At 42.6% G+C, this 26,992-nt stretch overlaps 1 protein-coding gene across 2 annotated transcripts in view; it reads left to right on the top strand.

Annotated features, from left to right (window-relative positions):
• HSPD1 (heat shock protein family D (Hsp60) member 1) overlaps positions 1-25,053 on the top strand; it is a 270,102-nt gene extending 245,049 nt beyond the window's left edge. For both annotated transcript variants that reach the window (XM_077275640.1, XM_077275641.1), the window contains one exon: positions 24,532-25,053. In XM_077275640.1, the coding sequence (XP_077131755.1) occupies positions 24,532-24,681 (150 nt within the window). In that variant the 3' untranslated portion in view covers positions 24,682-25,053. The remainder of the gene's footprint in view (positions 1-24,531) is intronic.
• Positions 25,054-26,992: the final 1,939 nt, after the last annotated feature.

Raw genomic sequence — 26,992 nt, 5'->3', positions numbered from 1 at the left:
CGGAGTCTAGATCATAATGCTGCAATGCATGGTATGGTATGTGACTGGTGGTGGTGGTGGGTGTGCTGAGCGGCGAGCCTGAGCCTGTTGTGTGCGGTGCGTCCGTGTGTGAGTCTGTCTGTCTGTCTCCTCTCTCAGCTCAGCCTCACACAGTCAGTCAGCTGTTCCTCTGACTGTGCTGGCTGGCTGAGAGGTCGGCATGCACACACCCGCACGCTGCGCACGGGCCGCTCTTATGAATGATCAGTAGCATAGATAGCAGCGCCAGCACAGTCGGCAGCAGAGCAGACAGTAGCCAGCGCAGGCACTGAGTGAGGTGATGAATCATGTGATATCATGTGAAGAAGGAGCGGCTGCACTTCTTCACATGATCACATTCACGTCAATTCTTCCATACAGCCTGTGCGCGGGGCCCCGGATGATGCAGCCTGGGCAGGAACAAATGAAGGAGGCAGGCAGGGCCCGGGGGCGGGGCCCACCGGAGGATTCTCCGGTGCCCCAGTCCGACACTGCACACAGTAACACCCCTGATCTGGTCCTTGTCTGGCTCTGCTCAATCGCATACCTAGATAACTCGCCTCTTACCATTTGTTCCCCATGAAATTGGGACTAACCACAACTTACACATTTTTAGTAGCTCCCTAAAAACACGTCTGTTTAGGGTGGCCTATCACATTCCCTAATCAGTCTTTTTTATATATAGCCTGTTCTCTACTACATAATTCGGCATCAAACTCAACTGTACCCAAAGCCTCATGCAGCCTTCATATACCCCCCCATTTCCTCAAGATCGCTAGACCATCATTGTAAATAAGCACCTGTGTGTTAATCCCTCCTTATTATAGATTGTTAGCTCTGAAGGGCAGGGTTGCCATTATTTTTGCTTTACTTGTTTAATTATTGTTAACTTTGTAACTTATGACTGATTTATATGAAATACTGATTTGTAAAGCTCTGCGGAATATGTTTGTGCTATATAAATAAAGGTTATTAGTAGATTGAAGATAGTGAAGTTCAAGCTGTTAGCTTTGCCATAGGTACTAGGAAACAAACATTTACGTGACCACAAGTGCACAAACGAGAGCTTTAACAGTAGGAGATGCCATAAAAATACATTAAAAAAAATACCGTCAATAACATTAGTTATGTCAGCTTTAACTGTAGGAAATACAATTTAAAATATTCATAAAAACTAGCAGCAACAACATTTAAAGTTGTAAGTGTGCTTTAACATAAAAATGGCTTACCGAAGAGCGGCCATCAGACGCTCATCCGGTGAAATGGAGAATCAACAATACGTGTCACTCCTGCTGATGAGATGTCCAATTTGGTCCACCAATAGATCGAAGTTCTCAGCTTTCATCCGCACATACAGTGCCTAAAAGTAGTATTCAACCCCCTGCAGATTTAGCAGGTTTAATAAGATGCAAATAAGTTAGAGACTTCAAACCAGAGCAGGATTTATTAACAGATGCATAAATCTTACAAACCAAAAAGTTTTGTTGCTCAGTTAAATTTTTATAAGTTTTAAACATAAAAGTGTGGGTCAATTATTATTCAACCCCTAGGTTTAATATTTTGTGGAATAACCTTTGTTTGCAATTACAGCTAATAATCGTCTTTTATAAGACCTGATCAGGCCGGCACAGGTCTCTGGAGTTATCTTGGCCCACTCCTCCATGCAGATCTTCTCCAAGTTATCTAGGTTCTTTGGGTGTCTCATGTGGACTTTAATCTTGAGCTCCTTCCACAAGTTTTCAATTGGGTTAAGGTCAGGAGACTGACTAGGCCACTGCAACACCTTGATTTTTTGCCTCTTGAACCAGGCCTTGGTTTTCTTGGCTGTGTGCTTTGGGTCGTTGTCTTGTTGGAAGATGAAATGACGACCCTTCTTAAGATCCTTGATGGAGGAGCGGAGGTTCTTGGCCAAAATCTCCAGGTAGGCCTTGCTACCCATCTTCCCATGGATGCGGACTAGATGGCCAGGCCCCTTGGCTGAGAAACAGCCCCACAGCATGATGCTTGACTGTAGGGATGGTATTCTTGGGGTCGTATGCAGTGCCATCCAGTCTCCAAACGTCACGTGTGTGGTTGGCACCAAAGATCTCGATCTTGGTCTCATCAGCCCAGAGAACCTTGAACCAGTCAGTCTCAGAGTCCTCCAAGTGATCATGAGCAAACTGTAGACGAGCCTTGACATGACGCTTTGAAAGTAAAGGTACCTTATGGGCTCGTCTGGAACGGAGATTATTGCGGTGGAGTACGTTACTTATGGTATTGACTGAAACCAATGTCCCCACTGCCATGAGATCTTCCCGGAGCTCCTTCCTTGTTGTCCTTGGGTTAGCCTTGACTCTTCGGACAAGCCTGGCCTCGGCACGGGAGGAAACTTTCAAAGGCTGTCCAGGCCGTGGAAGGCTAACAGTAGTTCCATAAGCCTTCCACTTCCGGATGATGCTCCCAACAGTGGAGACAGGTAGGCCCAACTCCTTGGAAAGGGTTTTGTACCCCTTGCCAGCCTTGTGACCCTCCACGATCTTGTCTCTGATGGCCTTGGAATGCTCCTTTGTCTTTCCCATGTTGACCATGTATGAGTGCTGTTCACAAGTTTGGGGAGGGTCTTAAATAGTCAGAAAAGACTGGAAAAAGAGATAATTAATCCAAACGTGAAGCTCATTGTTCTTTGTGCCTGAACTACTTCTTAATACTTTAGGGGAACCAAACAGAATTCTGGTGGGTTGAGGGGTTGAATAATAAATGACCCTCTGAAAACACTTTTCACAATTTTTAAAAAAAATAAACAAAGAAATAACATTCTTTTTTGCTGCAGTGCATTTCACACTTCCAGGCTGATCTACAGTCCAAATGTCACAATGCCAAGTTAATTCCAAATGTGTAAACCTGCTAAATCTGCAGGGGGTTGAACACTACTTGTAGGCACTGTAGCTGAAAATCTTCTCTGGGTCTCCTCATAGCTCCATGTATAAAGTTGAAAAGACTCCCTGCGTCATTCTCTGTGCTGTGCTGTGATGGGATGGATCCACAAACGCCGCTGGCGCATGATGTGCTGCTGTCTCTCTCGCTCCTTCTCCAGAACAATTGCTCTCAAACGATTCGCCTCCACAGTAAAATCCACGTTGAGCTTCAAAATATTTGCAATAACGCCTTCCATCTTGCTCTCCAACCACTTGCTCATCTATAACCTGTCAATGGTTGGGCTGAAGGAACTCTGTATATATAGGTTTTCAGTAGCCAGTCACATTTGGGAGCCTCCCCAGGGTCTTTTTTTATAAGCCGGATCCGTAAAAAAACGGAAGAAACGGATGCAAACCTGATGAAACTGATCCGGTTTTTCGCCGGTTCCGCTAGTCAGATCCGGCGGAAAACAAGATCCGTTTCATCAGTTTTTCACATTTTACGCCGGATCCGGCATGACTGCAAAAACCTGATGTGTGAAAGTAGCCTTACAATATGCAAAACAGCACAGACAAGCCTCAACATTTCTGGAACAAGGTAATTTAAAGTGATGAGACCAGAATTGAACTTTTTGATTTTTAACCTTAAATGTTACATTTGGAGAAAGGTCAACTAGGCCTTTGATGAAAGGAACACCATTCAATTGGGGATGTGTGAGCTAAAAAGGCACAGGAAACTTGGTCAAAGTTAAAGGAAAAATGAATGCAGCACGTTATCAGCAAATACTGGAGACAGATTTGCAATCAGCCCGGAAGCTGCGCATGGGACATACTTGGACATCCCAACATGACAATGATCCAAAACACAAGGCCAAGTCAGCTACAGTAGTAGTAGTAGTAGTGCAGTTCATGCTAGACATCCCAGGAATTTACAGGAACTGGAGACTTTTTGCTGACAACTACCACAAAAGACTTCAAGCTGTCATTGATGTTAGAGGTGGCAATACACGGTATTAAGAAATGGGTTATGTAAACCTTTGGGGTCATTTGGATGTTTTGGGTTGTCATTGTGATTTAAAAAGAGAAAACACAGTAGTTTGACAATAAATGGCTTCACCCAACCACTAACCATGACTGGAGAAAAAGTTTTATCATTCATATTTACTGAAAAAAGGCCTATAAAGCAAAAATTTTGTCGGGGTATGTAAACTTTTGAGCACAACTGTATATGGAGGCTGCAAATCATATAAACCAAATAATGCGTGCACCACTAATAGAGAATCCCAAGGGTGCTCGGATTTAAAGCACTAGGGTTCAGTGCAAAGAAGAATAAATATGAGAACCTACAAGGAACGCACTACCAGAACCAATATAGAAATATAATAAACTTTATTGAGTAACCAATAAAAACAAGTCATACATGTATCAAAGGGAAAACCAAATGGCAATGATCACCAAACAAAGGCAATGTGGAGAACAGGCAAAAGAGTAAACGGTACATAAAAACCTCTTAGTGTATTGCCAAAAGTGCAAATGCTTAGTATATTGCAGTACACGAGATAGAGGCCCCCACAGATAAATACGTAATCCAAAAGCAAAAGTGCTGAGTGCTATAAATGTATATAGTAGGAGGACAGTCATCCCGAAGAGGAAACACTAAGTAAAAATCAACGAGTCATATTACATGGAGATAAACCACACTGTCCTCTTGTATATGGAGGCTATCTAGGAGGCCATTGTACAGTGTTGGAGCCATTAAATAGTTTGGGGGATATTTAGGGGTCAGTATATATACAGTGAGGGGGCTTTATACTGTGTATAAGAGAGCATCATACTGTGTATAGGGAGCTGTACAGGGGGGAGCCTCAGGACACTTTTAAATGTAAAGTGGGCACTTATTGTTATAGGGGAACTTGGGTTACTGTGACTGTCAAAGGGGGACACACAGGGCAATATTACTTTTTAGGGGATAAAATATGGGCATTTTTTTCTAGGGCACTTGCACCCGGCATTACTATACTCGAGGGTTGCTTTAGAATTTAGAGGGGACAGAGAACCACACAGCAGGTGCAGTAATAGGGACACATACAGCAGCTCAGCATTGGGCTATCAGCAGGATGAGGAGTTTGTACAGGTTGGAAATAGTCCCATTGGTGACAGTGCTGAAAATGTTAGTCAGATGTGTCTTTGTTGTATTCTCTGCAGCCTAGTCGTGGCTGGAAGAAGTTGTCATGTTGGTCTGGGCCAAATGGAAAAGACTTGAAAAGTGAACGACTCCATCAGAAAGAACGTCAGCGGTAAGTCGTCATCTGTAACTGTGCTGTGGTCTCTTTTTTTTTTTATCAGATAGACTTTTATTATCCGTAACAAAAAAAAAATTCCAGATAATTCTCATGAAATTGTTACACAAAACTTTTACAGATATATTTTTCCCCCCGTCCCCAAACCCCCTCGCCCCACCCATCCCTTACAGACCCCAGCCAGAACCACCACAGTTCCTATCATCATACAAACAGTTGAATAAATGTCCATTGTGTTTCCTGTTGGACACTGGTCTCCGAATAGTCTCATTTGTCACACTAGCTCGAGTCCATCCACGGTTGCCATAGCTTGTGAAAGGTCCAGCTTATTTCTTTTGGTGTAGATACTTCTTTCCAGTGCAAGTATATGATCCGTTTGCTTAAGGAAGTCTCTCCTTGTTGGAGGTTCCTCTCTAATCCAAAATTTAGCTATCAATTTTCTTGCATTGAATAATAATCTTGCAATAACTACTTTAGTCATGTTATCCGTAACGATTTCCTCCACATATCCCAATATGCAAGTCAGTGGATTCCTAGGGACAGAACAACCATATACCACTATCCAAAAGGACAATCTAGGGCAATGCTGCAACATATGCAATATTCTCGCTTGGGATTGTGGGCACCGAGGGCACTCCAAATTTGGCCTCAATCCAGCTTTGAACAACCTATTAGGGGTTCTATAGTCCCTGTGGATTACAAATAACAGCGATAACCTACCAAGTTCGCTCATTGATATCTTAGGCACATATTCTAGGATCGACTACCATCTATCCTTATCACTCGTTCCCAGTTCCGCTTCCCATTTCCCTCTAGCCCGGATGGGATGTTTTTCCAGAAAATAAAAAAGAAGAAACCCATATATTTCAGATATCGCCCCCTTCGTGCAACTATTCTTAAGGACACAATTGAGCATGAGATCTACTTGCACCACTGTGGATACCCTTTTACTTTGTGCCTTGTAAGCATGGGAGATACGATTATACTGGTGCAATTCAGACCGTGATAACTGAAATTCTTCCTGCAACTCCTCAAATGTTTTAAGTCTACCCTGACTAATCAGCTGCCCCAACCGTTTAATACCCGCTGCAAACCAAGAATGAAAACCCTCCCTCTGCCTGAATTCTGGTAGATATGTTGTCCCATATAGGAGAAAATCTAGTGAGCCCATTCACCCCCCTGATGAGCTTTACTTTTTCCCACACTCTATGAATTAATCTAATAGTGCACCCCTGTGAACCCATTTTCTTGAACTGTCCTTCTTCCAGACTATCACTCAAAACACGCCTTTAGTAAGGACTTCAGGCTATTAGGTATTTGCACTCTCCCTGACTCCTCCCCCCACCCTTTGAGATGTTGACACTGTGCCACTAAGAAATATAGCCAGGGATTAGGGAGTGCCAAACCCCCCTCTGTTTTGGCCCTCTGAAGTATCTCCTGTTTGAACCTAGGACTCTTTCCTCCCCATATTAGTTCACCAAACAAAGACCTAATCCTACAGAATCTACATTGTGCAATCCATATGGGGGAATTGTGTAACACGTATAGCAATTGTGGCATTACAATCATCTTTAAGATTCACCCTACCAACTACCGACAAATGTTATTTGTTCCACGCCGTTATCTTGGTACATATTTTCTGCCGTAGCGGGCTTAAATTCAGTTCCTCAAAGTTAGTCAAAGGAAGAGCAATCTGAATCCCCAAATATTTGAATATCACCCTCTCTCCATTGCCCATACCATCCCCCTCAATCAATAACATACAAGACTTATCCCAGTTTATTGTGAGTCCTGAAAACCGACCAAACTCTTCAATTATAGCTACCGCATTGCACAGGGACTTCTCAGAATCCTCCAGAAACAACAAAATATCATCAGCATATGGGGCGATTTTATCCTCCCTCCTACCATATAAAACCTCTCACCTCCTGAGCGCCTCTTATTTTAGCCGCTAACGGCCAGAGCGAAGAGCAACGGGGACAGCGGACACCCCTGTCTGGTACCCCTAAACAGCGGGAAACTCTGACAGTTTATTATTAACTCTAATTTTTGCCGTTGGGGACGAGTACAACAACCTCACCCAAGAGATGAATTTTGGGCCAAACCCCAGGCGATCCAGAACCGACCACAAGTAATTCCACTCCACACAATCAAAGGCCTTATGGGCATCTAAAGGCACCACTGCTCTTTTTCCGGCATTGTCAGCAGGAATTTGCATATTTAAGAATAACCTCCTTAAGTTGATTGCCGTGGATTTATTGGGCATAAAGCCAGACTGGTCTGGGTCAATCAATTTATCAATCACTTGGGACGGCCTGTTTGCCAGGGCCTTTGCCAAAATCTTTATATCAGCCGTTAGGAGTTAAATTGGTCTATACGACTCTGGCTGCTGAGGATCTTTGTCAGCTTTAGGAATGACCACAACAATGGCCTCTCTCATTGATGGGGGCAGCACTCCCCTCTCCAACGACTCAGTGAACACCTGTTCCAATTTAGGCATTAACTCTGCATTAAGAATTCTATAAACCTCTACTTGGATACTGTCCATCCCCGGAGCCCTGCCCCCCGCCAAAGCCGCCTTCAACTCTTCCTTCCAAGCTGTTTATCCATCCACTCCCTTTCCTCTCTACCTAGTCTGGGCAAGTCAACCCCTTTCAGATATCTGTTCATTTCCTAAGTACTTTTATCCACCCTAGAGGAATACGATTTACTGTAAAATCTCCGAAAAACTTCTAAAATGTCCCGTCCCCCCCCGAGTAACCGCTTTACCTTCCTCTGTTCTTATGGTATATATGTGAGAAAAATCCCGCTGTGCGGAGACCACCACCAAGAGCAAGTGTCCCACCTTTTCTCCCTCCGAGTAAAATGTTTCCTTTTGAAAGGCTCTCAACCTGTCTGCCTTGCGCATATGTAGTTGATCGACCGCTACCTGAGCCGCCCTCGTATGAAGTTGCATTTCTCAATGCCTCTTCCGCCGCCCTCCGCTCCTCCATCACCGCATTGTCCTGAATTTTAGACCTGGTTTTGTGTCTAGAGATGTCTCGGAATAAGATTCCTCTCAGGTACGCCTTCATAGTGTCCCACACTACAAGGTTCCCAGCGCTCCCTTCATTAATCCTAAAAAACTCCACAATTTCAGTACCCACCTGATCCATATCCAAAAACTAACCAGGAGTGGTGAGTTTTCCATCCCATCCCCACTAATCTACTCCGCCCTATCATTTGTACCGACACCAATACTGGGCTATGGTCCGATATTACTCTAGGCCTATACTCCACCTCGTGTATTAAGTTATTCACTCCCTCGTTTCCCAAAGCCACGTCAATGCGAGATAAATATCCGTATGTTGTCGAATAACAAGAGTAGGCATATGTATTAGCATTACGCACCCACCATAGATCTATCCATCCTATTTCCCTTAAATAATTTCCAAAAGGAGTAGAGTTCCCCTCACTTCTCAACACAGCATGCCTTCCCTTGTCCCATTGATCATTAGCTATATTATTCACATCATCCCACCTACCTGTAATTTCCAGAATCTCCTGTAACTTTTTCTTGGAATATGGTGGTGGAATATATATCGACACAATGCAAATTAACCTATTAAATATCTTACATACTAGAAACACAAATTGGCCATCTTTATCAATAGTCACCTCAATCTCTTCGAACGGAACACTAGTGTGTATCAATATGGACACGCCTCTGGCATAAGTTGAGAACGTCGAGTGATACGCCTTTCACACCCATCTCTTTTGCAAGATGGCAACCTTTTCCTTCACTAGGTAAGTTTATTGTAGACATACCACTGAGGGCCTCTGTTTCAGTACGTATTGGAAAATAGCTGTACGTTTAGTAGCATTTGCAAGGCCTCTAACATTCCAACTTAAAATTTTAACATCCCCGCCCATTGTAACTTACAGAAACAATAAATGAGTTCAAGCTTCCTAGGGTCTCTACCCCCCCTCTCTCCGCCCTTTTCCCCCCATCTCCAATTCCCAACTGAAATAACTTTCAAACTCACCCCCTCCCCCTACTTTTAACCCCAACCAACTCCTCTCTACTCTTAGAGTTTCAGAATCAACTCACCCTCTCAATTTGAGATCTTGGAGTGCTGTTTCACAGCCTAACAATACAAACTCTGCGCTCCTTCAACTCTCCCACCCACCATTGTCAAAATGCAATATCCGTTGCGCCGCCGAACACAACCTGATGGTATCAAGATACCATAAAGTCACAGTATAAGTGCCAGTTAACTATCAAACCAAACTTAACAGTAAAGGGTTAACAATTGTCTCAGTAGCACTTAGATCTTCTTCAACGGGTCTGCACCGCTCTGATATGTTTAGTATGGAGATCTAGCCATTGTCGCCTCCTCTGGATTTTGAAAGAAGTGCACGCGCTCCAGAGCCACCACCCTCAATTTAGCTGGGTAAATCATTGAATAATGGACATCCAAGTCCCCCAACCTCCTCTTGACTTCTCCAAACTTCATCCGAAGCTTTTGGACTGCCGCAGAGTAGTCCGGATAAAGGGAGACCCGATTACCGTCAATGTTCAGCTCATCACAATTCCTGGCTTTCCTCAACAAAATGTCCCGGTCCTGATAGGTCAGAATTTTAGCCAAAATAACTCTTGGGGCAGACCCGGGAGGAGGGGTCTGGTGGGTACACGATGTGCACTTTCAACGGCAAACATTTTAGTAAGACCATCACCTCCCACAGCGTTTTTCAGCCATGCCTCAATATAAGCCGTGGGATTACTCTCTTCCACCTTTTCTGGAACCCCCAAAATCCTTAGATTGTTCCTGTGGGATCGGTTTCCAAGATCATCAGTCCAGATCAGCAATACGCACTCCCAACCCATTCTTCCACCACCTCCACTCTTTTCAACTTTACGCATAGCAGAGTTTAGAGCGACCATCTCTCCCTTTAAATCATCCACTCGCAGGTTTAGTGCCGCCAGGGCAGACTTGCAGTACATCACCACTGAAAATATATCCTTCAGTATCGGCTCCTCCATTTCTGGTATGTCGAACTGCGCAGACAGGTCGGCTCCTGCGGCCATGTTAGGAGATCCTGATCGGTCCCACTGCACTGTAGCTGGGCCCCTCCTTCCTGCTGATCTCCAGGGACACGAGCTGCTCCGGTCCCCACGCCTTCAGCCTCTGACTTCAAATTTACAGCCTCCTCTGACCTGGCAAACCGCTCTAGCTTAGCGATCACATCCTTCTTCCTCTGGTAAGTAGCGCTCGCCCTCGCTGCCTCCTCTGCAGCCTCGGTGCCATCTTGGGCCTGCGAGCTTCCCGCCGCTGCCGGCTCCTTCTGCCACCTGCGCGTCATCCTCAGATGAAACGCTGTTCCTCCGGGTCGCACATCGCTCTCCGGGTCTCCGTGCACTCCTGGGAGTAAAATCTGCGTTCGGCGGCGCCTCTAAGGGTTTAATGAAAGAAGAATGAAGCGGGAGAGCTCTGCTGCACGTCTGTTCACATCACCCGCTAGGCCACGCCCCCCCGTGCTGTGGTCTCTGATATGTTCTGTAGGACTGGTATTTACCACTGACCATATGGCGGTAATATCAATGTTGGTCTTTATATAGAGATTATTTTCAGCAAAAGGGCTGTCATCTGCTGAGGTTCTCAAGTATTAGGGTGCGTTACCCAGTTGTAGTCAAGGTTACCTGGTTAGGGGCCCACTGAGAAGTTTCGCCCCACCTGGACCAAAACCCTAGCTACACCTATGGTGAATTCCCCACAGTCAGTTCGGAGGTTGGGGAATTTTTATGTGAGGGGAGCAACAAGGGTAATTGGGGTGCCACTTATGGGGAGCGTGTACTGTATGTGATAAGGTGGAGGCAGAGGAGGAGCGGTCACTTGATGCAGAGCTTGCTATCCACTGGAGAACATTCTGTCCCTCATCTACAAAGCATACCCATGTGCGGCTGTCAAAGATGGGGAGTAGAGTAGTCCATCCAGCAACAAAGTAACAGCAAAATCCTGTTCCATTTGTCACTGCAGCAAATCTAACCTACTTCTCATGTCATCCCTGTCTCTCATATAGTCATCCCTGTCTCTCATATCGTCGTCTGTCTCATGTCATCATCTGTCTCTGATGTCGTCATCTGTCTCTGATGTCGTCGTCTGTCTCTGATGTCGTCGTCTTTCTCTGATGTCGTCGTCTGTCTCTGATGTCATCGTCTGTCTCATGTCGTCTGTCTCATGTCGTCTGTCTCATGTCGTCTGTCTCATATGTCGTCGTCTGTCTCATATGTCGTCGTCTGTCTCATGTCGTCGTCTGTCTCTCGTCGTCGTCTGTCTCTCATGTCGTCGTCTGTCTCATGTCGTCGTCTGTCTCATGTCGTCGTCTGTCTCTCATGTCGTCGTCTGTCTCTCACGTCGTCATCTGTCTCTCACGTCGTCTTCAGTTTCTCATGTCACCTGAGGAAGGTAGCAGTCCACTGCCGAAACGCGTAGTGGTTCAATAAAAGGTTAATTTACCACTAATCTATTGCAGTGTGCTCTATAGCCATAGCGCTCCTGAAATTGACCACATTTTTTTAAAAAAAAAAGTTTATATTCCCCTTGAGGGATTGTGGCTGGAGCAGCTTGGGGCCATAGAGCTCATCTCCAGGCAACAGGACCTGAAGTGAAGTCACATCCTGTGAAGTTGCATCATGCGACTGGATCTTGGGCCCACATTACCAGACCAGGAAGCACAGCACAGGAACAGTCTCAGAGCAACAGAGCAGGATTGCACGGAGAGGTCCACTACCGGAGTTGTGCATGGGTGCACAACTCTTCCAGGTGAGAGGCTAATCCCCCCCACCTTCCATTGCAACATCCCAATCAAACCACCTGGTGCTTCTCATGCTGCGCTCTTCCATGTTTGTCTGACTAATCTACCTGTCGCACTGCTAATCCCTGGTTTCTCCCCTCTGTCAATCCCTGCACTGGCTCCCCATTGCGCGGACACTCCAGTTTGAACCCTAAGTTTGACATACAAAGCAATCAAATACCTGTCTTCTCCCTACATCTGTGACCTAGTCTCTTGGTATTTAACTTTACGCAACCTCTGATCATCACAAGATATCCTTCTCTACTCCCTTTTATCTTTTCTTCCCACAATCGCATACTAGATTTCTCTGGTAGATCCCTCTACTCTGCAACTGTGTCCTTCAACATATCGTACTCTCTTTACCATGGGAACCTTCAACAGTAACCTGAAGAAATACCTCTTCCGACAAGCCTATAACCTTCACTAACCTTCGTTCCACCATACCGCTGTGCAAGCCGCTCTACCCTCACCTATTGTATCCTCACCCATCCTTTTTCAAGTAGCAGTCAGTGACTTGTATAGTTTAAGATTATTGTACTTGTTTTTATGTATACCCGTTTCACATAAGTGGAGCTATAGCAATAAATACCACTCTGCCATCTCCAAAGACAGGGTGTCAAGCAGACCGTACAGTAACTGAAGTTTCAAAAAAAAAAAAAAAAAAAACGCAATTATATTTCTACTCTGTGAAATTGACACTTTAGTGGTGTGTGTCAATAATTATGGGAATTGTTTGTTCTCCAATTTGGGTAATGTGTGTTGCCTGTAGCAGTAGAGCTCCCAGATCATCAGGCCTGTAATTACTTTCAGTCAACTAGCTGTGTTACTATCCTTAAATTTTTATAACATTTGTAGTACACCAAGCTGATATTTGTGCCACCTGTGTGTAGCTGATCAAAAATCACGTTTAAGTTGCATGAGGTATCAGGGTTCCCAGCACAGCAGGCTTACTCCAGTCCCTCACCCACCTCATCTTAATTGAAACTTCAATTCAAAGCTGTAAATGCTGGCCCAGACCCTTATACCTCATGCATGGCTCATGGCTGACTGACTCTGTGCCATTATAAAAAAATTCTACTGAGGGTCAATTGATCAGTGAACTACCTGTGTTTAATATGCTTACATTATTCTATCAATAGTAGACTATGAAACTGATGTTTGTGCCATCTGAGTGTGGCTGGAATAAAAAAAACCCACGCAATTGGAGGTGTTGCATGAGGTGCGAGGTCTCCCATCTAAGAAGGCTTACACAGCTCTCTTAACCTCCAGATCCTCTTTGAAACTTCAATTCCAAGTTGTAAATGCTACGTCAGACCATGATACCGCATGCATGGCCTATAGCTAACTGCTGCTGTGCCATTTGCAAATTTCTACTGTGGGTCAATTGATGCCACTTTTCATGGTGTCTGCCCCTAATTTTAGCTGTTTAGGAAGCTTATTGTCATTCCTTAAGGTGTAGTCTATGCATTTGGATTTGCCTCCCAGTTAGTCTAATGGGGTTTGGGTGCGTTCGGTGAATCCTAACCTCGGAAGGTTCGCTCATCTCTACTAGTAATCTGGCTGGCAATCTGGCTTAAAACCTGGTCAAGGGATAGCCACTTCAAAAGCAAATTGTGCTCCATCCCCTTTTCTAGCCTTTGAGTGTTTAGTCCTGTACTAGACGACATGCTAGAAAGGGCTTCGGACGAAAAGAAAGGTTTTCCGGAAGAAAAACCTAAAATGGTTTCATCCTTTTGGAGGCCTCGTTCCCTTCAGAAACCCGAATATACTGGTAAAGGCAAGACTTGGTAGATGGATCTACCCAAAGGGAGGCAAAGGAAGGAATACCTTTCCCAGTTTGACAGATTGTTCGGGTAGGCAATGACGCCAAGAAAGTGGGCGTTATGCTCCCAATACTTTCTCAGAGCCTTGACAGAAGTATCCTAGAACTCATGGATACTTCAGACAATAGCGAGAGGATACAAGATACAATTTGTGCAGATCCCTCAGGGAAGATTCCACCTAACAGTTGTTCAATTTCCCCAGGTCACAAGAAGGCTACTGGCAGGCGTAAAGAAATTGGTGGATTCAGGAGCAATAGTAGCAGTGCCAGAGTGGTTTCTGGGAAACTATTCAAGCCTATTCTTAATAAACCCAGGGACGATTATCGCACAATAATACATTTGAAGTCTCTAAACAAATGGGTATCCTTCAAGATGGAGTCTATAAGATCTACGATTCCATTGATGAAGGGAAATATGGTAATATGTACGCGAGATCTCAAAGAAGCGTATTATCACTTGCCCATTCACCCTCACAGCCAGCGGTATCTAAGATTGCGTTGGAAGAGAAAGGGTAGATTCAACATTACCAGTTCAAATCAGGGTGGATTGATTTAAATCACGCCGATTTAAATCATGATTTAAATCACGATTTAAATCAAAAGATTTTTTTTCTATTTAAATCGGATCGATTTAAATCATGATTTTAATCATGATTTAAATCACTGATTTAAATCAAAAGGTGTTTTTTAATATAAATCACGATTAAAATGAGAAGTGAGAGCAGTGCGCATGTGCGCCCATAGTTACACGGACGAAACTAGGGGCAACGATCTAACGCCAGGGTGAGGGGGGGACCCCAAAGTAAGTAAAAATCTTTTTTGTTTTACTATATGGCAATAGGTAGGTGTTTAAAAGCAGCATGTCTTAATTGTATAAACTATTAATAGCCTGCACATTTTGTTCATACTGCCCCTTTAATTCCACACTTCTAGCTTGGTTTCACTTTTGGTTTAGTTTCTTTTTCCATTCAGTTGACATGCCCAAACTTGTTGGATAGTCAGCATCCTACAGAAACCTCTGGAAGAGCATGGCATTGTGAATGTTACACATATACAGCCTTTATTCTACTGAGTTAAACAACTCAGCTTTATCTCATGATGGAAGAACCTTTGGATGGTAAAATATTTTCCTCAAAAAGCAGTTTATTGAAAAAAATCCGATTTAAATCAAAAAAATCCGATTTAAATCAAAAAAATCCGATTTTTTAGATTTTTTTAAAAAAACATTGACTTTTATCCACCCTGCAATAAACACTAGTGACCCAGTGCCACTGGCAGCCATGCATGCCCAAGCCATCGCACTGCCTCCGCCATGTTTTACAGATGATGTGGTATGCTTTGGATCATGAGCTGTACCACGCTTCGCCATACTTTTCTCTTTCCATCATTCTGGTAGAGGTTGATCTTGGTTTCATCTGTCCAAAGAATGTTCTTCCAGAACTGTGCTGGCTTTTTTAGATGATTTTTTTAGAAAAGTCCAGTCTAGCCTTTTTATTCTTGATGCTTATGAGTGGCTTGCACCGTGCAGTGAACCCTCTGTATTTACTTTCATGCAGTCTTCTCTTTATGGTAGATTTGGATATTGATACGCCTACCTCCTGGAGAGTGTTGGTCAGTTGGCTGGCTGTTGTGAACGGGTTTCTCTTCACCATGGAGATTATTCTGCCATCATCCACCACTGTTGTCTTCCGTGGGCGCCCAGGTCTTTTTTGCATTGATGAGTTCACCAGTGCTTTCTTTCTTTCTCAGGATGTACCAAACTGTAGATTTTGCCACTCCTAATATTGTAGCAATTTCTCGGATGGGTTTTTTCTGTTTTCGCAGCTTAAGGATGGCTTGTTTCACCTGCATGGAGAGCTCCTTTGACCGTATGTTTACTTCACAGCAAAACCTTCCAAATGCAAGCACCACACCTAAAATCAACTCCAGGCCTTTTATCTGCTTAATTGAGAATGACATAACGAAGGGATTGACCACACCTGTCCATGAAATAGCCTTGGAGTCAATTGTCCAATTACTTTTGGTCCCTTTAAAAACAGGGTGGCACATCTTAAGGAGCTGAAACTCCTAAACCCTTCATCCAATTTTAATGTGGATGCCCTCAAATGAAAGCTGAAAGTCTGAACTTCAACTGCATCTGAATTGTTTTGTTTAAAATTAATTGTGGTAATGTCTATAACCAAAATTAGAAAAATGTTGTCTTTGTCCAAATATATATGGACCTAAGTGTGTGTATATATGTGTGTGTATATGTATATATATATATATATATATATATATGTGTGTGTGTGTATATATATATATATATATATATATATATATATATATATGTATATATATATATATATGTGTGTGTATATATATATATATATATATATATATATATATATATATTCTTCACTATTCATTACTCACTTGGTATGCATATCTGTAGTAATTTTGTGATATTGGCACATATTATTTGTATGTACATTATTAATTATTTTTCAATATGTATTATCACTTCACCCTGCCATTGCATGGTGGGATTATTTTTCGTTCTCCATATTTATTCATAACCTAATTATATTGATCTGATTCACTTATCTATCTATGCGATGCAGCATTTCACTACATTATTCTATGTTTTTCTTTGTTTTCACCTGATAAATATTTCGTTCCGGCTACTCTGCTCCATAGCACTGACTGTCGTCATCTCCGGTCATGTGACGCGCTCCATGGAGACGCGTCCCTGACTCCCGGAAGATGATGGCGGCTGTACCATGCATGGTAATCCAATTCTGCTGTTCACTTGCACTATGCACTTTCTGATTGGCTCCGGTCTATATAAAATGCAATGCGACGGGCTCCTTCTCAGACTTCCTCGTCAAAGCTGAAGCGAAACGCGTGTCAGGCCGTGCGGGCTTACCATTGGGGTATGTATAACTGGCAACGCAATACCGCAGGACAACTATGTCTGATGCATTGACAGGGTGTACATTTTTATAACTGGGCTATTTATGTATTTCTATATCTCCCATCGGTATATAAATTATTTATTATTCTATTAAATTGTTTACTTACTATGGGATAATTTATTATGTATGCTCCTTAATATTAATTTTTATATGTATTTTAAATAATGAATTTGGAGATGTGAGCATTGAGTGCATATTAGCCTTCTATATATCAGCAATTAGTGTCTGGCTTCTTGTGTGAAGTAAAACAATAGTGGTATTGAGTATTTCTTTTTTTATTAAATATATTTGTCAATCTGATGTAAGTTTTATTACCCATACCCTTGTATGGTATTCTGCACTTTATTGCCATCTGGTGGTCTGTTCCCTTATTTTTAATGTTGTGATCATTGTACAATAATAAAATATTTACTTTTCTGAAAGATTTTCCTGTCTATGTATCATATTTGTAGGTGTTGATGCTAAGAGCTTGATAAAATCACTTCCCTCCTAAATATTTTCCAACCTATTTTGTGATCATGGTGGCTTTCTATATTAGTACCAGACTAGATTTCACTGTGTTCTTTATTATGGTGCTTGAACCCTCTAGGTTCAAGCAACATATTGTAATCCGATTTCTTATATTTTATTATTATTATTATTCTTCTCCGCGTTTTCTGCAATTAATGCGGCCCGAACCGCTCGGCGCAGAGACCCCGTTCAGGCTGCGTTTCGAAGCCCTCGGTGGGGACAGGTGTGCTATGACTTTGAGTCGATCTGATTTGTAGTTTTTTAAAAAATTGCATTTTAAAAAAAAAAAATTCCCATAGGAAATAATGGCGACCTTTCCATTACTCCCAACTTGACCTTCCAAAGATGGCAGCTATGCAAATGTACGGTGTCCATTTTAGGACATGATCATTTATCAAAGTCAAACATCAGAATAAAGTGACTATGACACACTCCGGTCCCGTGTGTGCCAAAGTAAGTGCGCCCCCGGCCCCGTGTGTGCAAAAGTAAGTGCACCCCCGGCCCTGTGTGTGCAAAAGTAAGTGCTCCCCGTGTGTGCAAAAGCAAGTGCGCCCCCCGGGTGTGCAAAAGCAAGTTCGCCCCCCGGGTGTGCAAAAGCAAGTGCGCGCCCCGGGTGTGCAAAAGCAAGTGCGCGCCCCGGGTGTGCAAAAGTAAGTGCGCGCCCCGGGTGTGCAAAAGTAAGTGCGCGCCCCGGGTGTGCAAAAGTAAGTGCTGCTGTAAAGCACGATGTATTTCCTTCAGGAAATGCCCATCTAGTTATTCATTCAAATTGCTTCTTCTGAGAAAAAGAGGACTTAAGCTCTATAGTGCCACCTGTTGGAAGTAGCGATCCTACAAGTCACAATCAACCCTTTAACGAGTCGTGCAATATGACTTAGGATAACTCCTTTGTGAAAAAATGGGTGGGTTATATAGGCAGACTGCATAACTAGGGGCTTGATGTTTACATGACAATGGGTCTGAAAACCTGATTTCTGTGTTTAGGAGCTGGTCTCAATACTTTTGTCCATATGTGCAAGGAACTTGCCAGTTTTGAAAAACAGCTTGTTCAGCAGTTTTCCACTTTGAGGAAAGTTAACCCCTTCACCCCCAAGGGTGGTTTGCACGTTATGGACCGGGCCAATTTTTACAATTCTGACCACTGTCCCTTTATGAGGTTATAACTCTGGAACGCTTCAACAGATCCCGGTGATTATTATTATTATTATTATTATTTATTGTTATAGCGCCATTTATTCCATGGCGCTTTACAAGTGAGGAGGGGTATACATAATAAAAACAAGTACAATAATCTTGAACAATACAAGTCATAACTGGTACAGGAGGAGTGAGGACCCTGCCCGCGAGGGCTCACAATCTACAAGGGATGGGTGAGAATACAGTAGGTGAGGATAGAGCTGATCGTGCAGCGGTTGGTTGATCGGTGGTTACTGCAGGTTGTAGGCTTGTCGGAAGAGGTGGGTCTTCAGATTCTTTTTGAAGGTTTCGATGGTGGGCGAGAGTCTGATGTGTTGTGGTAGAGGGTTCCAGAGTAGGGGTGATACGCGAGAGAAATCTTGTATACGATTGTGGGAAGAGGAGATAAGAGGGGAGTAGAGAAGGAGATCTTGTGAGGATCGGAGGTTGCGTGTAGGAAAGTACCGGGAGATGAGGTCACAGATGTAAGGAGGAGACAGGTTGTGGATGGCTTTGTACGTCATGGTTAGGGTTTTGTACTGGAGTCTCTGGGCAATGGGGAGCCAGTGAAGGGATTGACAGAGGGGAGAGGCCGGAGAATAGCGGGGGGACAGGTGGATTAGTCGGGCAGCAGAGTTTAGAATAGATTGGAGGGGTGCGAGAGTGTTTGAGGGGAGGCCACAGAGCAGGAGGTTGCAGTAGTCAAGACGAGAGATGATGAGGGCATGGACTAGGGTTTTTGCAGATTCTTGGTTGAGGAATGAACGGATTCGTGCAATATTTTTGAGTTGAAGTCGGCAGGAAGTGGAAAGGGCTTGGATATGTGGTTTGAAGGAGAGATCAGCGTCAAGGATAACCCCGAGGCAGCGAGCTTGTGGGACTGGGGAGAGTGGGCAGCCATTTACTGTAATGGATAGGTTCGTTGGGGGGGTCACGTGAGATGGGGGAAAGATGATGAATTCTGTTTTGTCCATGTTAAGTTTCAGAAATTTAGCGGAGAAGAAGGATGAAATAGTGGACAGACATTGAGGGATTCTGGTTAGTAGGGAGGTGATATCTGGTCCAGAGATGTAGATCTGTGTGTCATCAGCATAGAGGTGATACTGAAAGCCATGAGATTCTATGAGCTGTCCCAGGCCAAAGGTGTAAATGGAGAAGAGCAGGGGCCCAAGGACTGAACCTTGTGGGACTCCGACAGAGAGGGGGCGAGGTGAGGAGGTGGTGTGTGAGTGGGAGACGCTGAATGTCCGGTCTGTTAGGTATGATTCTGACACTGTTTTCTTGTGACATATTGTACTTCATGATAGTGGTAAAATTTTCCAAATTTGAATTTTTATGCAATTAAATCACAGTGATATGTCACACAAAATACTTAATAAGTAACATTTCCCACATGTCTACTTTACATCAGCACAATTTTGGAACCAAAATTTCTTTTTGTTAGGGAGTTATAAGGGTTAAAAGTTGACCAGCAATTTCTCATTTTTACAACACCATTTTTTTTTAGGGACCACATCTCATTTGAAGTCATTTTGAGGGGTCTATATTATAGAAAATACCCAAGTGTGACACCATTCTAAAAACTGCACCCCTCAAGGTGCTCAAAACCACATTCAAGAAGTTTATTAACCCTTCAGGTGTTTCACAGGAATTTTTGGAATGTTTAAATAAAAATGAACATTTAACTTTTTTTTTCACACAAAATTTACTTCAGCTCCAATTTGTTTTATTTTACCAAGGGTAACAGGAGAAAATGGACTCCAAAAAATGTTGTACAATTTGTCCTGATTACGCCGATACCCCATATGTGGGGGTAAACTACTGTTTGGGCGCATGACCGAGCTCGGAAGCGAAGGAGCGCCATTTGACTTTTCAATGCAAAATTGACTGGAATTGAGATGGGACGCCATGTTGCCTTTGGAGAGCCACTAATGTGCCTAAACATTGAAACCCCCCACAAGTGACACCATTTTGGAAAGTAGACCCCCTAAGGAACTTATCTAGAGGTGTGGTGAGCACTTTGACCCACCAAGTGCTTCACAGAAGTTTATAATGCAGAACCATAAAAATAAAAAATCATATTTTTTCACAAAAATGATCTTTTCACCCCCAATTTTTTATTTTCCCAAGGGTAAGAGAAGAAATTGGACCCCAAAAGTTGTTGTACAATTTGTCCTGAGTACGCTGATACCCCATATGTGGGGGTAAACCACTGTTTGGGCGCATGGGAGAGCTCGGAAGGGAAGGAGTGCCGTTTGACTTTTCAATGCAAAATTGACAGGAATTGAGGTGGGACGCCATGTTGCCTTTGGAGAGCCACTAATGTGCCTAAACATTGAAATCCCCCACAAGTGACACCATTTTGGAAAGTAGACCCCCTAAGGAACTTATCTAGAAGTGTGGTGAGCACTTTGACCCACCAAGTGCTTCACAGAAGTTTATAATGCAGAGCCGTAAAAATAAAACAATTTTTTTCCCACAAAAATTATTTTTTAGCCCCCAGTTTTGTATTTTCCCGAGGGTAACAGGAGAAATTGGACCCCAAAAGTTGTTGTCCAATTTGTCTTGAGTACGCTGATACCCCATATGTGGGAGGGAACCACTGTTTGGGCGCATGTGAGGGCTCGGAAGGGATGGAGCGCCATTTTGAATGCAGACTTACATGGAATGGTCTGCAGGCGTCACATTGCATTTGCAGAGGCCCTAATGTACCTAAACAGTAGAAACCCCCCACAAGTGACACCATTTTGGAAAGTAGACCCCCTAAGGAACTCATCTAGATGTGTTGTGAGAGCTTTGAACCCCCAATTTTCACTACAGTTTATAACGCAGAGCCGTGCAAATAAAAAATAATTTTTTTTCCACAAAAATTATTTTTTAGCTCCCAGTTTTGTATTTTCCCAAGGGTAACAGGAGAAATTGGACCCCAAAAGTTGTTGTCCAATGTGTTCCGAGTATGCTGATACCCCATATGTTGGGGTAAACCCCTGTTTGGGCGCACGGGAGAGCTCGGAAGGTTAGGAGCACTGTTTTACTTTTTCAACGCAGAATTGGCTGAAATTGAGATCGGACGCCATGTCGCGTTTGTAGAGCCACTGATGTGCCTAAACAGTGGAAAACCCCCAATTATAACTGAAACCCTAATCCAAACACACCCCTAACCCTAATCCCAACTGTAACCCTAACCACACCTCTAACCCAGACACACCCCCAACCCTATTCCCAACCGTAAATGTAATCCTAACCCTAACTGTAGCCCCAACCCTAACTTTAGCCCCAACCCTTACCCCAACTTTAGCCCTAACCCTAACTTTAGCCCCAACCCTAACTGTAGCCTTAACCCTAGCCCCAACCCTAGCCTCAACCCTAACCCTAGCCCCAACCCTAACCCTAGCCCTAATGGTAAAATGGAAATAAATACATTTTTTATTTTTCCCTAAATAAGGGGGTGATGAAGGTGGGTTTGATTTACTTTTATAGCGGGTTATTTAGCGGATTTTTATGATTGGCAGCCGTCACACACTGAAAGAAGCTTTTTATTGCAAAAAATATTTTTTGCGTTACCACATTTTGAGAGCTATAATTTTTCCATATTTGAGTCCACAGAGTCATGTGAGGTCTTGTTTTTTGCGGGACGAGTTGACGTTTTTATTGGTAACATGCTCGGGCACGGGAGATTTTTTGATCGCTTCTTATTCCGATTTTTGTGAGGCAGAATGACCAAAAACCAGCTATTCATGAATTTCTTTTGGGGGAGGCGTTTATACCGTTACGCATTTGGTAAAATTGATAAAGCAGTTTTATTCTTTGGGTCAGTATGAATACAGCGATACCTCATTTCTATCATTTTTTTTATGTTTTGGCGCTTTTATACGATAAAAACTATTTTATAGAAAAAATAATTATTTTGGCATCGCTTTATTCTGAGGACTATAACTTTTTTACTTTTTCGCTGATGATGCTATGTGGCGGCTCGTTTTTTGCGGGACAAGATGACGTTTTCAGCGGTACCATGGTTATTTATATCCGTCTTTTTGATCGCGTGTTATTCTACTTTTTGTTTGGCGGTATGAGAATAAAGCGTTGTTTTTTGCCTTTTTTTTTTTTTACGGTGTTCACTGAAGGGGTTAACTAGTGATATAGTTTTATAGGTGGGGTCGTTACGGACGCGACGATACTAAATATGTGTACTTTTATTGTTTGATTTTTTTTATTTAGATATAGAAATGTATTTATGGGAATAATATATATATTTTTTTTTTCTTTATTTAGGATTTTTTTTTCTTTTTTTTCTTTTTTTACACATGTGGGAATTTTTTTTTTTAACTTTTTTACTTTGTCCCAGGGGGGGGGCATCACAGATCGGTGATCTGACAGTCTGCACAGCACTCTGTCAGATCACCGTTCTCACTTACAGCCGTGCAGGCTTACCAGCACCTGCACGGCACCCGGAAGTAATCCCTGCAGGACCCGGATGCAGCCCCGCGGCCATTTTGGATCCGGGGCCTGCAGGGATAGGAGGTAAGAGACCCTCGCAGCAACGCGATCACATCGCGTTGCTCCGTGGGTCTCAGGGAAGCCCGCAGGGAGCCCCCTCCCTGCGCGATGCTTCCCTGTACCGCCGGCACACCGCGATCATGTTTGATCGCGGTGTGCCGGGGGTTAATGTGCCGGGGGCGGTCCGTGACCGCTCCTGGCACATAGTGCCGGATGTCAGCTGCGATAGGCAGCTGACACTCGGCCGCGCTCCCCCCGTGAGCGCGGCCGATCCTGCTGGATGTACTATTCCGTCCTTGGGAATTAGGGCCCACCCCACATGGACGGAATAGTACGTCCAATGGCAGAAAGGGGTTAAACCCAAAACGCTCCAAATGCATAAAATAACAGAGCAGGTACTCTACTTCCCCTAGTCCAGTGCTATTTCTCTGATCTCCCGGTTTTGGCTACAGTGGTGACGTCATGTTGACTGGCTATAGCAGTGCATTGTGCAATCACTGAGCTACGAAGCTTTTTAGAGGAATATAGATAGTTACTGGTGCAGCAAAGACCGGAGGGGAGCTGGCACTGTATTTGGAGTACCTGCTCTTTGTTTTGGTGTACTTAAGCATTTCGGGTCCACTTTTCTGGCAGTGGAAAAACCTTTCATTTTCTGACCTCATATAACAACTGGCTGGCTGTGTATTTGTCCTGAATATCCAACAGTTGTGGATGGATGAGTGGGGGTGACATGTAGATTCTAGGTTGTATGGACACATTTATTGTTAAAATACTTTAAATGAAAGTTACCTCTTACCATAATATTTACTAATAACAAGTCTCCAGCACAATGAGGTTTGTAATTTAACCGACTGTTTCATCTAAACAATTCATTTATAATAAATAATAATAATTTTTATTTATATAGCGCCAACATATTCCGCAGCACTTTACAATTAAGCGTGGACATGTACAAACAATAAATTCAAATTTATACCTGTACATGTATATACCTATACATTTATACCATGCTATACCATGTTGTTACATCCATGGTGCCTTAATTAGAAAAAAAAATTGCTTTATTCCAGCACACAATACTGTAGTTATAAGGTGCTGTATATTGGCCCATATGGTGACGTTTCGGTCCTAGGTGTGTACGTTTCTCAAGCAGGCCTGAATTGTCGCCATATGGGCTAGTAAAGAGCACCTTATAACTACAGTTATACTCAACGCTTTTTAATTCTATACAAAAGGACTATTATATGCCTGTGAGGCTCTGCACCCCATTTTTAGCTGTGCTGTTCTTTGCTTCTTTATGTTTATTCCAGGGAGATCAGAGCAGGCACTCTGCTAATGCTCTTTGGATGCTGAATGTGTTAACTAGTGTTTTTGTTTTACTTCTTAGAAACAAATACTTTCTTCTTTCTTTTCTGGTTTTCCTTTTTAGATTTAGTTATTTTTTCCCTTCTCTTAGGCATACAAAAATATATCAGGGAAGTTAATGACTTTTTTCAATTCTCATTTTCTTTATCCTTTAGGTCGTAAGGACTGCTCTGCTGGATGCAGCTGGTGTAGCATCATTGTTAACAACTGCAGAAGCTGTAGTTACGGAAATTCCAAAAGAAGAGAAAGATGCTGGCATGGGTGGTATTGGTGGCATGGGTGGAATGGGAGGAGGAATGTTTTAAAGCCCAACTGGAAGATTTTTTTTTTTCTTCCCCTGACATTAAGCAGAGATTAAAGTGTCTGTGCAAAGTGTGAAAAGAGGATCTCCTGACTTTGCAAGCATTGTCTAATTCTTAATCATGCTTTTTACATACCGTAATTTATTTTGTCATTTTCTAAACCTCTGTACATTCCTTAGATATCAATGCTTTTGCTATTTTTTCATATATGTACGTAAGTTTACTAAAAGGTCCAACAGTTGTACTTTATTTAGCTATAAATAAACTATTTAAAGTCTGTTCCTTTAGGTATTATTGGCAGTTTGAATTAAGGTGTATTTTGACCATTCAAAAGCACTACTGTATAAACCTGTGTCCAATAAAAGGCAAATCGTGTGTTTGTGTGTTGTTTTGCCTCACCACTGATTTATTACCATTAGAGTAGGGCGGACACCTGGATGTTCATGTCTGGCCGAACAGTTGCAAAAAAAATTTGGTTGCCAGACCAGTACCTAGACCCCATTCACTTAAATGGGCGCCTGAACAACCAGTGTTCGCCACTCATGTGCATGACAGCACGGCAAACACTGCTTCTGATTGGCAGTAAAATCATTAAATAATTTTAAAAAATATGTTGTGGGGACCCATCTATTTTTAATAACCAGCCTTGCTGATAACTGAGGGTTGCAGCCCCCAGCTGTGAGTTTTGTTTGGCTGGTTATCAAAAATGTGGGGGAACCCACGGCATTTAAAAAAAAATATATATATATATATATATATATATATATATATATATATATATATATATATATATATATATATATATATTAAAAAAAATATATATATATATATATATATATATATATATATATATATATATATATATATATATATACAGCATGGGTGCAGGCTGATTACTCCAATCAGTGGCCGCCTGCTCTCACTGTTATTATCAGCAGCAGGCGTCTGCTGATAGGAGCAGTAGTCCCATCAGTCAACACTAGTGACCAGAGGTAAACGTTATACCTCCGATTACAGCTGCACACTCGCGTTGTATTTTGACAGCGTGGGAACCACGGCTGTCTGACCAGCAGTGATTTTGATTTTACTGCCAATTGGAAACACTGTGATGCACATGACCGCGTGACAAGCACCCGGTGTTCAGGGAGCCGAACTCGAACAGTAACATGGACTTACTGGTGAAGTCCGTGTTCGGGATCCATGCCCAAACAGTAGGTGTTAGATACAGACGCCGCACTTTATTGTTCGGGTTCGCCCATCTCTAATTACCATCTGCAGGCTGCATCTGAGATAAGTTTCTGAAAACTATTATTATTAATTATTGATTTATTCTTATTACACTCAATTCTGTACTGAGCACATTGCCTTTTGCTGACATTACATGTATTATTCCTGTATATTTAGCTCAGACTAGAAGTGTTAACACCATATACAGAGAACACGTGCCCTGTGGGACATAAATTACCACATGACCCACAGGAAGGGGAGGCTCTCTTTGGACACTTCGCTCACACTTCACACAGTCATCAGATGGACAACTGATGTGAGTTAGTTCATGTGCTTCTTGATGGACTTCTATCATGCTTTTGACAGAGACAGACTCCATTTACCATTCAGGATCCCAGGAAAGATGGGGAACAAACTTTGATATTGACAATCTCATTGTAACTATTTCACCTATTCTAAGTTTTGCTGCAATGATGTTTTTTGGTGGACAATCCAATAAACCACTACATTTTTTGATAAGAAATATGACATTTTCTTTAGAGTATTGCAGCTGGTAAAGAGTCCTGAATAAATAAATATACAAAATAAGTATATTTAACAAAACCCCTTATTGAACTATTCTTAAATACTTGCGTTAAAAAAATCCCTACCTTCAATCACTACTTTAACTTTCTATCTGTGGGGGTTTTGGGGTATTTTTTTTTTTTTTCTCTCCATCGAATGATGTTTTGTTTACAAGTTCACCAGCATGCACTGTAGATTATCAAACAAAACTTCATCAGAGGACTGGTGCTTCGATTTTTGTCCCAGCTGCTGTCCCCACCTTGAAACAGATCACCATCAAGGATGACACTTCCATGGGCTAGGCTCTCTGCTATACTAAGCATTCTCCACTTGTCAATATTAACCCTGCTGTTTTGTTCTCATTTGCTATACACTTGTACTGTTCCCGGGTCAATATGACCCGACCTATTAATTCTTGATTTTTAGCTACTCTAAGTGTTTTATTTGAATACTTATTTCATTATTATACTGTATGTGAACATGGTTGATCATAAACAAATGAAAAATATAAATTAAAACTTAA

This window comes from Ranitomeya variabilis, chromosome 7 (genome assembly GCF_051348905.1).
Source record: "Ranitomeya variabilis isolate aRanVar5 chromosome 7, aRanVar5.hap1, whole genome shotgun sequence".
NCBI classification, from domain to species: Eukaryota; Metazoa; Chordata; class Amphibia; order Anura; family Dendrobatidae; genus Ranitomeya; species Ranitomeya variabilis.
The sequence above is the reverse complement of the archived record's forward strand: the minus strand, read 5'-3'. Positions and strand labels throughout refer to the sequence as shown.